At 39.7% G+C, this 13,655-nt stretch overlaps 2 protein-coding genes and 1 pseudogene across 2 annotated transcripts; 2 read left to right on the top strand and 1 right to left on the bottom strand.

The window, feature by feature from the left end:
- Positions 1 to 680: 680 nt before the first annotated feature.
- Positions 681 to 6,072, bottom strand: LOC141813270 (mitochondrial fission protein ELM1-like). The gene is made up of 10 exons (XM_074701208.1): positions 5,872 to 6,072; positions 5,194 to 5,432; positions 2,818 to 2,914; positions 2,577 to 2,726; positions 2,358 to 2,484; positions 1,675 to 1,787; positions 1,527 to 1,590; positions 1,365 to 1,458; positions 1,182 to 1,290; positions 681 to 782 (listed from the first exon to the last, which is right to left on the bottom strand). Exons 1-10 carry the CDS (start codon positions 6,070 to 6,072, stop codon positions 681 to 683), a joined length of 1,296 nt encoding a protein of 431 aa, XP_074557309.1.
- A 2,062-nt stretch (positions 6,073 to 8,134) lies between these two features.
- On the top strand, positions 8,135 to 9,440 carry LOC141813238 (actin-like). The gene is made up of 3 exons (XM_074701168.1): positions 8,135 to 8,194; positions 8,273 to 9,280; positions 9,375 to 9,440. The coding sequence occupies exons 1-3, from the start codon at positions 8,135 to 8,137 to the stop codon at positions 9,438 to 9,440; spliced, it is 1,134 nt and encodes a 377-aa protein (XP_074557269.1).
- Positions 9,441 to 11,212: 1,772 nt separating this feature from the next.
- LOC141813680 (UDP-glucuronate:xylan alpha-glucuronosyltransferase 1-like) lies at positions 11,213 to 13,655 on the top strand (annotated as a pseudogene).

The following is a 13,655-nucleotide window of genomic DNA, read 5'->3' as shown; positions in this document are numbered from 1 at the left end:
AGAACTCAAGACGCTACCGGAGGCGCCAGTCAGGTCGCCGAAAGAAGAAGAAGAAGAAAACTGGATTCAAGATGGGATTTTTGCGAGAACGGAACTGGTCGCAGAGATAAAGATTTGATCTTTAGGACATGGGAAAGTCTCCTCGTCGTCATCGCAAGTAGTTCTTGCGGACGCAGAAGTAGTAGCAGAAGGGAAGGGAAGGGAATCCATGGCGACGTGGGAATCATTACTGTGGAGTTTGAAATGGCTTGGCTTGCTGGCTGTGTGTTGTTGCCATACGGACTTGAGAGAGACAGAAATATACAATTCTGAAACAGACTCAAGATCCTTAAAACTCAGATTAGCTTGATTTGATAAACACATAATTCTTTATTGCAACTATTTTAAAAGGTCGCAACAGGTCAAGAACCTCCCTCAATTAACTAATATCCATTTAAACAATCACTAACGATCTCATTTAATTACCAATTAAAACAGTTTGATTTCTATACAATCACAAGCTGTGTTCTATGGCAATCATAGCAATTTATAGAAGCTGATAACAAGATCATTTGTTTGGCCAAAAGAATAACTAACCTATACAAGGCATGTAACCATTGTTAGTATCACTTGTGCTCTTGAGAGCAGCCATGCTCATTCCATCGATCCGCTTGGGTTCTTGAGATTGATTGTATGGGGATCTAATGGCCGAGTGCCAGTCCTCGTTTAGCAAGGATATCGCGAACCTGAGAAGCAACTTCAGCAGCATCATTAAGAGGAGGGTAGCTCCAGGCATTCGACATCTGCGAATTCAGAGAGTGTTGGCAATTATTTGCTGTGCACAAATTCTCAAATTGAGTAAGATCAGTAAGAACCACAGATATAAGAGAAAAAGTTTCCACGATTAGCAAGTACAAAATACAAACAGGAACTGCTTATCTAACGGAAAACCTGAATGAATCTAGAGTTTTCACTGTGTGTCGATAAACTAATATCTTGAAACTCAAAACAATGTGCTTCAAGCTCAAAATTTCCCAACTTCTTTCTTTCTAATCTATCGAGATTGAATTCTTCCATAATCGCATTTTTTTCCCAAGTAAATCATGACCAAACTCCATTGGTGCATCTTATCAAAGGAATTCTAACCACTTGATCTTAGAGCAATGGAGCTGCAGGTTAAGGATGGAAGAAAAGTGGCTTACATCCTCGAAGCCTGTAAATGGCCGAACGACACCTCGTTCACGTAGTGTCTTGTGAAATGCAGCGAATTTCCACTTGCAGTGCTCGCTTCCGATGACATAAATTGGTTTTCTGCAAGATGAACTATAAAGCTAAAGGAACAAAGAGCTTAATTTCAAATTACTACTGAAATTACTAATACATACCCTGTGCTGCAAGCTTCGCTGAGCATGCTTATTGAGTCTGCAGTAATGACAAATGCATCAGCCCACGCTAGCTGACCCATATGCAGATTTGGATCTGAAATATCAGAATCACGATGTAAGAGATCGCTGCAGTACGATATCTAATTTATACATTGAAATTACCTTCTCCGTCCCAAATGTATATATTTGAATGCCCATCAAGATCTCGTTTTACAATGTCAACAACCTGTTGACATTCACCGGAAATTGTATCGTAGTGTTTCGCAAAATTAACAAAAATTAGATAGTTAGAGCTAAACCTATAACCAACCTTCTTAGGAGTCCTCCTAGAGAAAGAAACTATAACACTTCCACAGCTTGCCAGCACGTTTTGTAGTGAGCCAATCAATTGTGTCGCAAGATCTGAACTATACTTGCAGTTCCCTGAAATAGCATCAACTTAAAAATCACCAAAATACCGAGAAGCTGAAACTATTCATGAGTGATTGCTTTAAACTTAAAGAAAAGAGACAAGATAAAAGGAAAATAAGAATAGTAGAAAAGGACCTCAAACTCTTTCATTTTTATCATGTAACAAGAAAAATTTGAGTATTCTTCAGGCAATAACTTGCACTTGACATTTATAGAGAAGTTTACTGAGATTTTACAAGATTCTTAAATTAATTCTCCCTCCTACCCATAGTAAGAAAAGGGAGAAAAACATTGATAATATTTCTTGCAAAAATTTGAACGGGTCAACTAACAAGTGCTAGATGTTCCAAACATTCAGTGACGGAAGTCAAACGTCATGATTCTCTATTTCATTTAAACAGCCAACATTCCAATTTACGATCATACCAAATATAAAAAAACAACATAATAAAGTGCAATAATTAGATGGCAAAATGGATGCATATTCCAACATCAAACAAATATAAAGCCTTGTTAAATACAAGTCTCAAAAATGAAAATGATCAAGATACTTTAACTACTGCAAATAAAAAGAGTCATTACTTGTGGGTCCTCCGATATTCACTACAAGTAATGGCTTGGGGAGAGGAGCTAATTCATCATGCCAAGCATTTGCAGCAACACGAAGTGCAGTAGAATCAGCCTGATGTAGTGCTCCAATAGTGCAAACCTGAAATTTCTCAGTCATAGGATATAAGATTGCAATATGTCCTGCCGTTCCATGTAGTTTATCTTGCATAATTGTCATAAAGAGAAATATACCACATTACTCCCAGGTGGTTCTTGCGGTGTTATCCACCGTCTCAAAATACGAGGGACCTCCCGTTGTCCACTGGCAGTAAGAGCATAGTAGTCATGACGAGGAGTGACCACCAAGTCAAATCTATCAAGGCATGACCTTGGATGTTGTACCTGAGATGAAATGATAATGAATAATGATACAAATAAACAAAAACAACAGATTGATCTGCTTATAATCAATTTCATATGCAAAGTTACAGACCTGAATGACAAAAACCTTTTCAGATGCTAGATGTTTTACTGAACTGGCAATTGATATGGTGTCACGACCACAAGCAACTATCAAGAGCGGACCTTCTCTGAAAGGAAGAAAAATCAATTTTCCTTTCAGAACACTAGAGTCAAGCAGATTACAAAGTAGAATAATTGCTGTAGGACACAGTTGTACAAACTGATATTCTCAACTCTAACACAGTGATGCAGTATGGACATAAAGGGAACTGGAAAAGGAATAATCAGACTGCATGTTAAAAAGTAATCCTACCGTCATTTCTTGTGAATATGTTTCTTTAACAGTCATCAACCATGCAACAGAACAAAGAGTTAAAAAGACAATATATACTATTACTAGATTGATAACAGAAGTTCTCTGCTTCAGCTATTTTGAATACTTCTGCTTTCTACTTCTAATGAGATATTGATGAGGTGAAAGATGCCTTTTTGCCATGTTGGGATCACCCCAACGCCAAATAAGGCGAAAAGGCCAAATAACGACTTTATATACATAATGCCATATGTGAACATATATGGGCTATGCACTCCCCTTTAATATCTGCCTAGGTGATGGCATAAGTTTTTATAACTGGGGTAGACCAAATTGTCCTATTCTATTCTAACTCTATTTTTTTTTTCAAAAATCTATTTCAATATTAGAGCCTCATATCAAACCACTGCCCCTCAAAAGATGTTACTTGCTGATGCCAAAATGCCATCTCGCATATGATCTGGGACGGACCTCTCCACTACAAACGATCATAAGGTATCATGCAAATGCAACAAAGATATGTTTTGACAAAGTCGCTAAAAGGACTTCACAAGTTTAATCAATCAAAAATTTTCACCATTTTTATGAAAATGTGTTTCCGTTCATGACGTACTCATTATCCAAAGAAACGAAAAAATAAAAATATATTAAAAACACATTAAGCGTTTCAAGATTGCTCCAATCACTATCATCAACCATCCAACCATATTTTCTTAACTATTTGGGATTAGTTAATGCTCGTATCACTATACAAGACGAAAAGCTTTATGTTAATCTTTTGTTGCAAAAGGTGGAATCCGCCACCTCAGTGGCCCCACATGGTCGGCTCCACGACCATCTATGAGGAGATAAATCGAGAAGCTATAATTGGCTACTGTGGGGGAGGGCATTTTTAAACCTTGCATGCATGGGATGTTGTCTTCCACGACTTCAACCGAAGTTATTTAGACTTTGTATTTTGACATCTACGTGTATTCAAGTTGATTAAACTTCAAGACAAAGAAGAAGTTATTCATCAATGGCCTAACCAAAATTTCCTACATCAAGTGAAAATTTCACAAGAATTAGTTTCATCTAATTTTCCATTTATTAGGAGCTTCATATGTAGCTGTTTCCCAAATTGATTGCTAGGAAAGAGAATCTTGCCCAAGAAAGAGATCTAAGACCCAATAATCCTGCTAACTGGTGATTTAACAGATTCCCCAGCAACTTTGTGGTAATGGAACCAACTAACAAAGAGCATAATGACAAAAAGACCCCAATGTCTAATCACAACGCAATAAAGTTGTAATTCATTAGTTATTCCAGATGCTCTCAGAATCTGAAAAAGTCCTTGTTCTTTGTTTCATTTCTTCTGAAGAATTGAGAAGATTTTCCAAGTCCATTATAATAGTGTTTATGTTGGAACTGGAGTTATCAACCAAGAAGGTCATGCTCATCCTTATTTTAGTGAAACAATCACTGGAGACTATGCAATTATGCAAACACAACAGCATCATGTATTCAGGTCATGAGGTTCTCAAATCTATAAACACAAGTGACCTAACAGACACAGTGCAAAATGGATGGCATATTTGCAACAATATACATTTGGTTCACAACACCAATAGAAAGCATAATCAAGTCGAATGGGTTTTACCCTTCAATGAAATGTGTTATAATTCAGAAATGATGGGGCGATCCCATTAGAATCTTTTATATATTTTAAGTCTTCAATAGCACATTCACATAACTATTCTCATCTATGCTATATCTCGTGATCTGATACACTAGGTAACCAACATTAACTTTGAGGATTCACAACAATTAACTAAACTAATAGAGAGATAATAAAAAGAGCTTTTCAACCAAATTTACAGCTTTTGGTATCGATAAGTTAGAACTATCTATACAGCAAACAAACATCTAGAATAAGTAACAATGAAATTGCCAGCCTGTCAACAGTAGAAAATGATGAAAGAAAAACATGTATCATTCTTTTTCAGTAAAATCAAGCGTAAAGGATTCTAGTCATAATAAGATACAACTTTTTTTGATGCAACATTTTAAAAGTGATTTTTCTCTATCATAAAATATAAGGAAAGATTGTCTCACTTTTTATATGTTTCGGAAGCGATGGAAGCAATTTTCCTGCCATCTTCCTCTAGAATGGATAACAAGCCAGTATGTGTGCCACTCTGAACAGGAAATGGGAATGACTTCATCTCCGGAGGCGAGATAGCAAATCTTGTGTCGGTAAATATTTGTCTAATTAGGCAGTCCAATGCTTTATGAAGAGAGATAGGAAGCCAATGAAGCCACTCATTCACACTCCCTCTTGGTCTTGTTACACGCTACAAGTTAGTGAGAAAATATTTGAGAAATTAAAACATGGCATCATGGCAAAGATTCATCCACTGAATTTAACGATCAATGGAAGAAAAACCCTAGAAATTTGTAAACCATGGTTAAATTTTGATGAATGACATATCCTAACATCAACATTCATTTCCTGAGCGAATTATCCACCAAATAGCCAATCTTCAAAACTTACAGAGGAGGAAAAGGGAAGACGAAAAAACACTCCATTCAGTTTAGTTTTTATACCTTGGTTGATACTAGTCCAACCCTAGATTTCCCCAGAAGGCACAATGTCAATCGATTCCTAGAAAAATCATTATTTCCTTCTAGTTCCACAATGTGACGAAAGTAAATGTACCCAATTCTCTATCTGGATCGAACAAACTCCAAAGTTTGAAGAAAAAGAAAAAAAAAAGTCACCGAAAAGCTTACATAGATCGAGAGCTTGTCCGCCAGCCCAAGTGCACGAACCAGGCCGATACTCTGGTTCTCCGCCGCCGTGGCCCCGTTGCTGATCACCATCGCCCGTCTGATGACGTCAACTCCGCCCTCGAAGATATCCGGCACGCCCTCGAAGATATCCGGCACGCCCATCCAGCTGCTGGGAGGCTCCGGAAACCTAATCGGCCTCATCGCTCGAACCTTCCACGGACCAATCGATGCTAGGAACAGATTCGGGCTGCCGTTCGCTAGTTGCTCTTCTTTCTTAAAACCCCGCGCCTTCATGGCAAATACGAGAAAGGGGAACGGTATTTATTAATTTAATTAACGAATAAGTTTTTTTTTTTTTAATCTAAACAAAATTCTTAATCATTGATTAAAAACAAAGGAGAAATATTATTAAAAAAATATACCGACTCAATCTAAATCCCATAAGGGCATGGTGGGAGATATTTGATTTGAATAAATATCTTAAAAATATCTTTTATTATAGAGAATATTTCAATGATAATTATAAATCATCGAATATAAATTTTTTAATCATAAAAAATTAAAAAAATAATAAAGCATATAGGTTTAGTTTTTATCGGTAAGATTTTATTTTATTTTTAAATTTTTCAAACGTTGGCGTTTAAACATTTCAATTTTGAAACAATAAATTGGATACCGTATACAATTTTTTTCTTATATATACATCAACTTCTCTAGCATCCTTCATCACATAAAAAATCATTGTATATTAAAAATTTAAAAAATGATGGATAAAAATTTTAATTATTATTTTAAAGATTTATTAGATTCTTCAAGACGAAAATTTAAACGGAGAAAATTTTTAAGTTCATCATAATCTTTTCGATTCTCAATTTCTATTCCCTTCACAACACCCATATAATTTCAAACCTTTTTTCATACCCATCATCATATTATCAAAATTTTCAAACTATCAAAATTTTTCAAGTGTCGATCATCGAGCTTTATTTTATACATATCTTCTGAAATATTGACAAAGTAATCAATATTCCATGCAAGCTCTAATAGGGCTGAGTAATTGATTAAAATCGAACTAAATCGAATTAATTAAAATTGAATCGAATCAATTTTTTTAATAACTGAATCGACTGAATTTTTAAATAAAAATTGAACAAACTAAATCGAGAAAAGACTTATCAATTTGGTTTTCGACCGAATTAACAAAAATAATTGAATTATTTAAATATTATAAAATATTTATCAATTAGTTAAAGATTTATAAATTTACTTAGAAATTTATAAATTATTTTTTTATAATTTGGATTCTAATTATGATTTAATCAAATAAGAAATTTTAAAATCAAAATCGAACCGAATTAATCAAATTAACTAATTTTTTTAGAAAAAATAATCAAAATTTTAAAATAACTGAATCAAATTTTTAAATATTATCAGTTTATTCAATTTAATCAAATTTTTGCTTACCCTTAAGCTCTATCTCAGGGAATTAATTTGTTTCACTCAATGAAGATTGAATCAAATGAATCGAGAGGGGAGCATTGATGTAAGTAACAACAAATTTTTTAAATTTAATTATGAAATTTAAAAATAAGATATTTGATAGATGGTATTCATAAATATTTAATTTATGAGATATTTTATTATGAAAGTTGAAATATTTAAAAGATGAAGATATTTGATTAATGATGTGAATGTGAAAAATATTTAATAAAAATATCTCCTTACCACTGTCAATGTTCTAAGAAATCATAAACAACTTTAATGATCGATGGCGGAAGATAATTTTATTGATTGACAGCGAAAAAAACTTGTTGAGCAGGATTTAGACACGAAGAAGATTTTAAGAAGATTTTGATCTCGTTCACTCGTGCGTCGTGTTTTTCCTTGGTCAACGTGGCTCGCCGCTCACGCAGGCCGCCCATCCGCCTCGTCTTATTTTTGTCATCGCAGTGTTCGATACTGCAAAGTTCTCGTCGCCGAAACGTACGGCATCTCCTTCTTCTCCTCTCCTTCTCTTCCTATTTAAAGCCCCACCATCGCCTCCCCTGTTCTCCGGTTCATCCCCTCCCCTGTTCTCCGGCTCATCCCCTCCCCTGCGCAAGATCCAGCGTAAGGCCACTCGATCCATTTCGACTTCTGACGATCGAATGATTATTGATTGTCTTTCTTTATTTCTTTGATTCGTGCAATTAATGGTCGAATGGAGCGTTTGTATCTAAACTGTGTAAAGAACTTGTCAATTGGCTTCGCAGAACCTGAGAAAATGGCCGAAGGTGAGGACATCCAGCCTCTCGTCTGCGACAATGGCACCGGAATGGTCAAGGTCGGGCATTTCTACCTTCATTTGAATACCCTCGTACTGTCGTGCTGGTTGATGATCACAGGGGCGACATTTTTGCAGGCTGGTTTCGCCGGAGACGACGCGCCGAGAGCTGTGTTCCCCAGCATCGTCGGCCGGCCTCGCCACACGGGCGTGATGGTCGGAATGGGCCAGAAGGACGCCTACGTCGGCGACGAGGCTCAATCCAAGAGAGGCATTTTAACTCTCAAGTACCCTATCGAGCACGGCATCGTCAACAACTGGGACGACATGGAGAAGATCTGGCACCACACCTTCTTCAACGAGCTTCGTGTCGCTCCCGAGGAGCATCCCATTTTGCTCACCGAGGCGCCGCTCAACCCCAAGGCCAACAGAGAAAAGATGACCCAGATCATGTTCGAAACCTTCAACGCTCCGGCGATGTACGTCGCCATTCAGGCCGTCCTTTCCCTTTACGCCAGTGGTCGCACAACAGGTATCGTGCTTGATTCCGGCGATGGTGTGAGCCACACTGTCCCGATTTACGAAGGATATGCTCTGCCTCACGCCATCCTTCGCCTGGACCTCGCCGGCCGCGATCTCACGGACGCCTTGATGAAGATCCTCACCGAGAGAGGCTACTCCTTCACTACCTCCGCCGAGCGGGAAATCGTCAGGGACATCAAGGAGAAGCTCGCCTACGTTGCTCTGGACTTCGAGCAAGAGCTGGAGGCTTCGAAGACCAACTCCGCCGTCGAGAAGAACTACGAGTTGCCCGACGGGCAGGTGATCACCATCGGCGCAGAGAGGTTCCGGTGCCCGGAGGTTCTGTTCCAGCCATCCATGATCGGAATGGAAGCCGCCGGCATCCACGAAACCACTTACAACTCCATCATGAAGTGCGACGTGGACATCAGGAAGGACTTGTACGGCAACATCGTTCTCAGCGGCGGCACGACCATGTTCTCCGGGATCGCCGACCGCATGAGCAAGGAGATCACCGCCCTGGCCCCGAGCAGCATGAAGATCAAGGTGGTCGCTCCGCCGGAACGAAAGTACAGCGTCTGGATCGGAGGCTCCATCCTCGCTTCGCTCAGCACTTTCCAACAGGTATTAAAAGGAAAAAAAACAAAATTATTTTATATAAATATAAAATCATTTTTTTTTCTAATTTTAGCCTTTTGACTTTTGATAATGTCAACAGATGTGGATTTCCAAAGTGGAGTACGATGAATCTGGCCCCTCCATCGTCCACAGGAAGTGCTTTTAGGCTCCCAGAGTCAAAGTCAACGAAGTGTTTTTGAAGTGTTTTTGGGTTCGCAAAGTTGTTTCTGTTTTTCCGATCTACAATTTTGTTTTTCTCATAAATTTCATTGACAAATTACAATGATTACACTGAATCTTAATTTTTCTAATAACAGAATGTTATTAGTGGCGTAATCTTGTATATGATAATAAAAATTTATCTTTTAAATTGACTCATGTGTATATAATGTCCAAAAATATCATCAATGCCCTATTTAAAAAATAAAAAGAAAAAAAAAGATATTTAATCCTAATTTTCATTATAAAAAAATCTTCATTCAAATGATGTTTTAATAATTTTAAACTCTAAAATCTAAATTACTCTATGTTATAATAATTTTAGTTAAAATTATTATAACATGTAATAGTTTTTGATAAAATTACTTCAAATAATTTTGATAAGCTATTTTAAATTATAGTAATTTTGATTAAAACTATTCTATATTAAAGCAATTTTAACTAAAATTACTCTAATTATAGTAATTTTAGATAACATTATTTTAAATTATAATAATTTTGATAGTTGTTACAATATTATTTGATCAATTCTAATCAAGTTGGATCGATTTTAACTCTCTAAAAAAATTTAATCAATATTAAAATAGTTTTGATCGAAATAATTCATAATAATTTTTGTTAAAATTACTATTTCAAATATAAAAGAAAAGGTATTTTGAAAACGAAAACCCTTTGGATAATAATAAAACTATAAAATACATTAAGTCTATATTTCAAAATTCTCAAATTCAAAATTCAACTACAGCTTACTATAAAATAATTTCTTTTAAATGAGCAATGGATCAAAGAAAATGTACTGTTTGGGAAAATTTTTATGAGTCAAATTGATCACTCTCAAACTTAATAGGCGTAGATTGGATTCTTGATTAGAAAAAAAAAAACTCTTATAGAAGTGTTAGGTAAAACAATAAAAGTGAAATTCTAAGAACAGTTCAACAAATTCTGTTGGAGTATTATTAAAAAACATTTAAAAAATCCAATAGATAAAAAGGAACAATTAATTAATCTTTTAGTGTCTACTAAACCAAAATAGATTAATTGATCAGATGCTCCAGTTAGATGCTGCACTGTAACCAATGAAACCATTGATGAGGTTCCCAGTCTCATCTCCCTGCCCCCTGTCTCCAAACGTACTGACTGAACCAAAACATGCTTCAACTGCAATGATCCTTCATCCTGACCTTAAAAATTGAATCTTTAAACAAAGCCCAGAGTAAAGATGAGATTTTTTTGCGTGGAGGAGTTGATCTGAAGCTCGAAGAAAGAAGGAAGGATGAACAAGGAGACAGCAGCAGTCATTTGTTCAAGCTGCGTCATTGAGTGCTTTCATCAGCATGTTTTGGGCACCTAAGATTGCAGGGGAGGAACAATCACAGGTCACCATTCCATGCTTTGATTCATTAATCTCGCTTAAGCTTATAAAAATCCTTCCTTTTTGCTCATCATCCATCGATTGCTCTTAGCCGCTTTATTAGTTCACCATCTCCATTCTTTATTCGCTTCTTTTCTCCTTCGATCTTGGCCGTTTCCTCAAGGATCCTTCTGCGGGCGCCTTTCTTCTTACGCGGGTAGGTTTCTTCTCCTTCTCCTCCACTTTCTTTTCGTCGCTGTCGTGGTTTCAGTTGCCAAGATTAGATTTTTTTAATCGCTTTCTTTTTCCTTACTCCCAGAGAGCTGAATACAACAGCATTGCTGTCTGGTTATTCCTCCCTGAGCAAAATGAAAGGGGTCAAAGGAGGAGACGCCGGAGGCAGCCCGGTCGAGGCCCGGCATCGGTCCGCCGGAAATCCGTGAGTAGTTGTCTATATGCTTCAACTCCCCCATTTGCATTTCCGATATCCATTCACACATTTCTGTGAACAAAAATGCTTCTCAGAATTCAGATGGTAGGGACGACGATGACGATCGATGCATTGTTTTGTGTTCGTTTCCCCCTCTATTTGTTGTAAGTGCGTTCAAAGATCTGTTCATCAGATCTGCTGTCATCCTTTATGATTAGGCAAGGCGGTGCATGATGACAAAACCATGCACATTATGAAGTATGTTGTTGTGCTCCTTGAAAGAGCCCTGTTTTAGGAGCAGAAAAGCCAAGGAATCGAGCAGACCGATGTGACAGGCACATGATAGCAGGACCATCTTGCAGAGATTTATGCATCAATCTTTGCGAGTTTGGTTTGATCTTGCTAAATGACCATCTAATTCAGTGGTTTCACTTCGATCTTATCGACTATTTGCAGATCTAATGGTTCTGCCAACAAAAGAAGGCCCCCGAGGAGCAGTGACTACAATGGTTTCCAAGAGAGAAGCTTGGTGTTAAGGCCCTGTTCCATACACCTCGTCCTGTTGATCATCATCAGTGGCACCGTTTTAACGATCCTCCACTGCCCTGTAGCTCACCGCAATGAGCATCGATTGCACAGTGCTTCGAGATTCATCGACGTCGGATGGATTTGGGACAAAGCCAAACCTGATCCCCGTTACGTATCGAGCTCCGTCGTCGACTGGGCGCAGCTTGTGAAATGCATCCAAAACTTGAATGCTGAAGAGGAGAAACTGGAGATCGGCCTACTGAACTTCGACATCTCTGAGATCAACCAGTGGCATCGACGCTTCCCGCGCGCTGGATTCTCGGTTATACAGCTCGATTATGCAGCGAGCAACGTTACGTGGGATGCCCTTTACCCTGAATGGATCGACGAAGAGCAAGAATCGGAAGTGCCTTCCTGTCCTAAACTTCCTTCTCCCAGGTTCCCGGAAGGTTCCTGCTTCGACCTCATCGCAGTCAAGCTTCCTTGCGACAGCAGCTCGGGGAGGAGCTGGCAGAGAGACGTCGCTCGGTTGCACTTGCAGCTGGCCGCCGCCGAAGTCGCTGCAGGTTCCCGGCGAAGTCCGAATGCGGTCCACGTTCTGTTTGTGTCAAGCTGCTTTCCGATCCCGAATCTCTTCGCGTGCAAGAATCTCGTCCAGCGGGAAGGAGATGCGTGGCTGTACAAGCCGGATTTGCGATTGCTTCAGGAAAAGCTGCAGCTTCCTGTCGGCTCATGCGAGCTTGCCCTCCCTCTTGAAGCAAGAGGTCAGCTTCAATTTTCCTTATTGCAGAGAAATGTCAGTGCTCAATTCGTGGTTTGCTCTTTGTGATCGCAGAGAGACGGCATTCAGAAACTCCTCGCCGGGAAGCATACGCCACCATTCTCCATTCCGCCGACGTTTACGTCTGTGGCGCCATTTCAGCTGCCAGAAGCATTCGCTTGTCCGGATCAAAGAGAGACCTAGTGATCCTCGTCGACGAAACGGTCAGCGATCACCACAGAAGTGGCCTTGCTGCTGCTGGATGGAAGATCAAGACCGTCAGCAGGATCAGGAATCCGAAGGCCGAGCGGGATGCTTACAACGAGTGGAACTACAGCAAGTTCCGGCTCTGGCAGCTCACGGACTACGACAAGCTCATCTTCATCGACGCCGATCTGCTCATCCTGCGAAACATCGACTTCCTGTTCACTATGCCGGAGATCGCCGCGACGGGCAACGACGCCGCCTACTTCAACTCGGGGGTGATGGTCTTGGAGCCGTCTAACTGCACGTACCGGTTGCTGATGGACCACATCGATGAGATCGAGTCCTACAACGGAGGAGACCAGGGCTACTTGAACGAGATCTTCACCTGGTGGCACCGCATTCCGAGGCACATGAACTTCCTGAAGCACTTCTGGGCCGGCGACGAGGAGGGGATCAAAGCGGCCAAGACTCGCTTGTTCGCCGCCGACCGCCCGTCCTCTACGTGCTGCACTTCCTGGGGCTAAAGCCATGGCTGTGCTTCCGCGACTACGACTGCAACTGGAACGTCGACGCGATGCGGGAGTTCGCGAGCGACGCTGCGCACGCGACTTGGTGGAGGATGCAGGACTCGATGCCGAAACGCCTGCGAAGCCACTGCCTGCTGACCACGAAGCAGAAGGCCGGCTTGGAGTGGGATCGAAGGAAGGCGAAGAGGGCCAATTTCTCCGACGGGCACTGGAGGCGGAAGATACGTGACCCGCGCCGGCGAACTTGCGCCGAGGAGTTCTGCAACTGGGAGAGCATGCTGCGGCACTGGGGCGACCCGAACTGGTCCGGTGAGAGTTCGACGGCGATTGCTTCCGCAAATAGTATTTTTTAAATTAAT

This window comes from Curcuma longa, chromosome 20, assembly GCF_044706935.1.
Source record: "Curcuma longa cultivar G26 ecotype Majalengka, Jawa Barat chromosome 20, ITB_CL_G26_1.1, whole genome shotgun sequence".
NCBI lineage: Eukaryota > Viridiplantae > Streptophyta > Magnoliopsida > Zingiberales > Zingiberaceae > Curcuma > Curcuma longa.
This window is presented reverse-complemented; position numbering and strand designations above follow the sequence as displayed.

What these genes read in the sequence shown, in the direction of transcription:
- LOC141813238 (XM_074701168.1), top strand. Translation starts at nt 8,135, where the DNA reads ATGGCCGAAGGTGAGGACATCCAGCCTCTCGTCTGCGACAATGGCACC. An exon ending in ATGGCACCGGAATGGTCAAG is followed by an intron (nt 8,195 to 8,272) that starts GTCGGGCATTTC and finishes ACATTTTTGCAG; the next exon opens with GCTGGTTTCGCCGGAGACGA. An exon ending in CGCTCAGCACTTTCCAACAG is followed by an intron (nt 9,281 to 9,374) that starts GTATTAAAAGGA and finishes TAATGTCAACAG; the next exon opens with ATGTGGATTTCCAAAGTGGA.
- LOC141813270 (XM_074701208.1), bottom strand. Translation starts at nt 6,072, where the DNA reads ATGAGGCCGATTAGGTTTCCGGAGCCTCCCAGCAGCTGGATGGGCGTG. An exon ending in GAATATCGGAGGACCCACAA is followed by an intron (nt 1,788 to 2,357) that starts GTAATGACTCTT and finishes ATGCTATTTCAG; the next exon opens with GGAACTGCAAGTATAGTTCA. An exon ending in AGCGAAGCTTGCAGCACAGG is followed by an intron (nt 1,291 to 1,364) that starts GTATGTATTAGT and finishes TTCATCTTGCAG; the next exon opens with AAAACCAATTTATGTCATCG.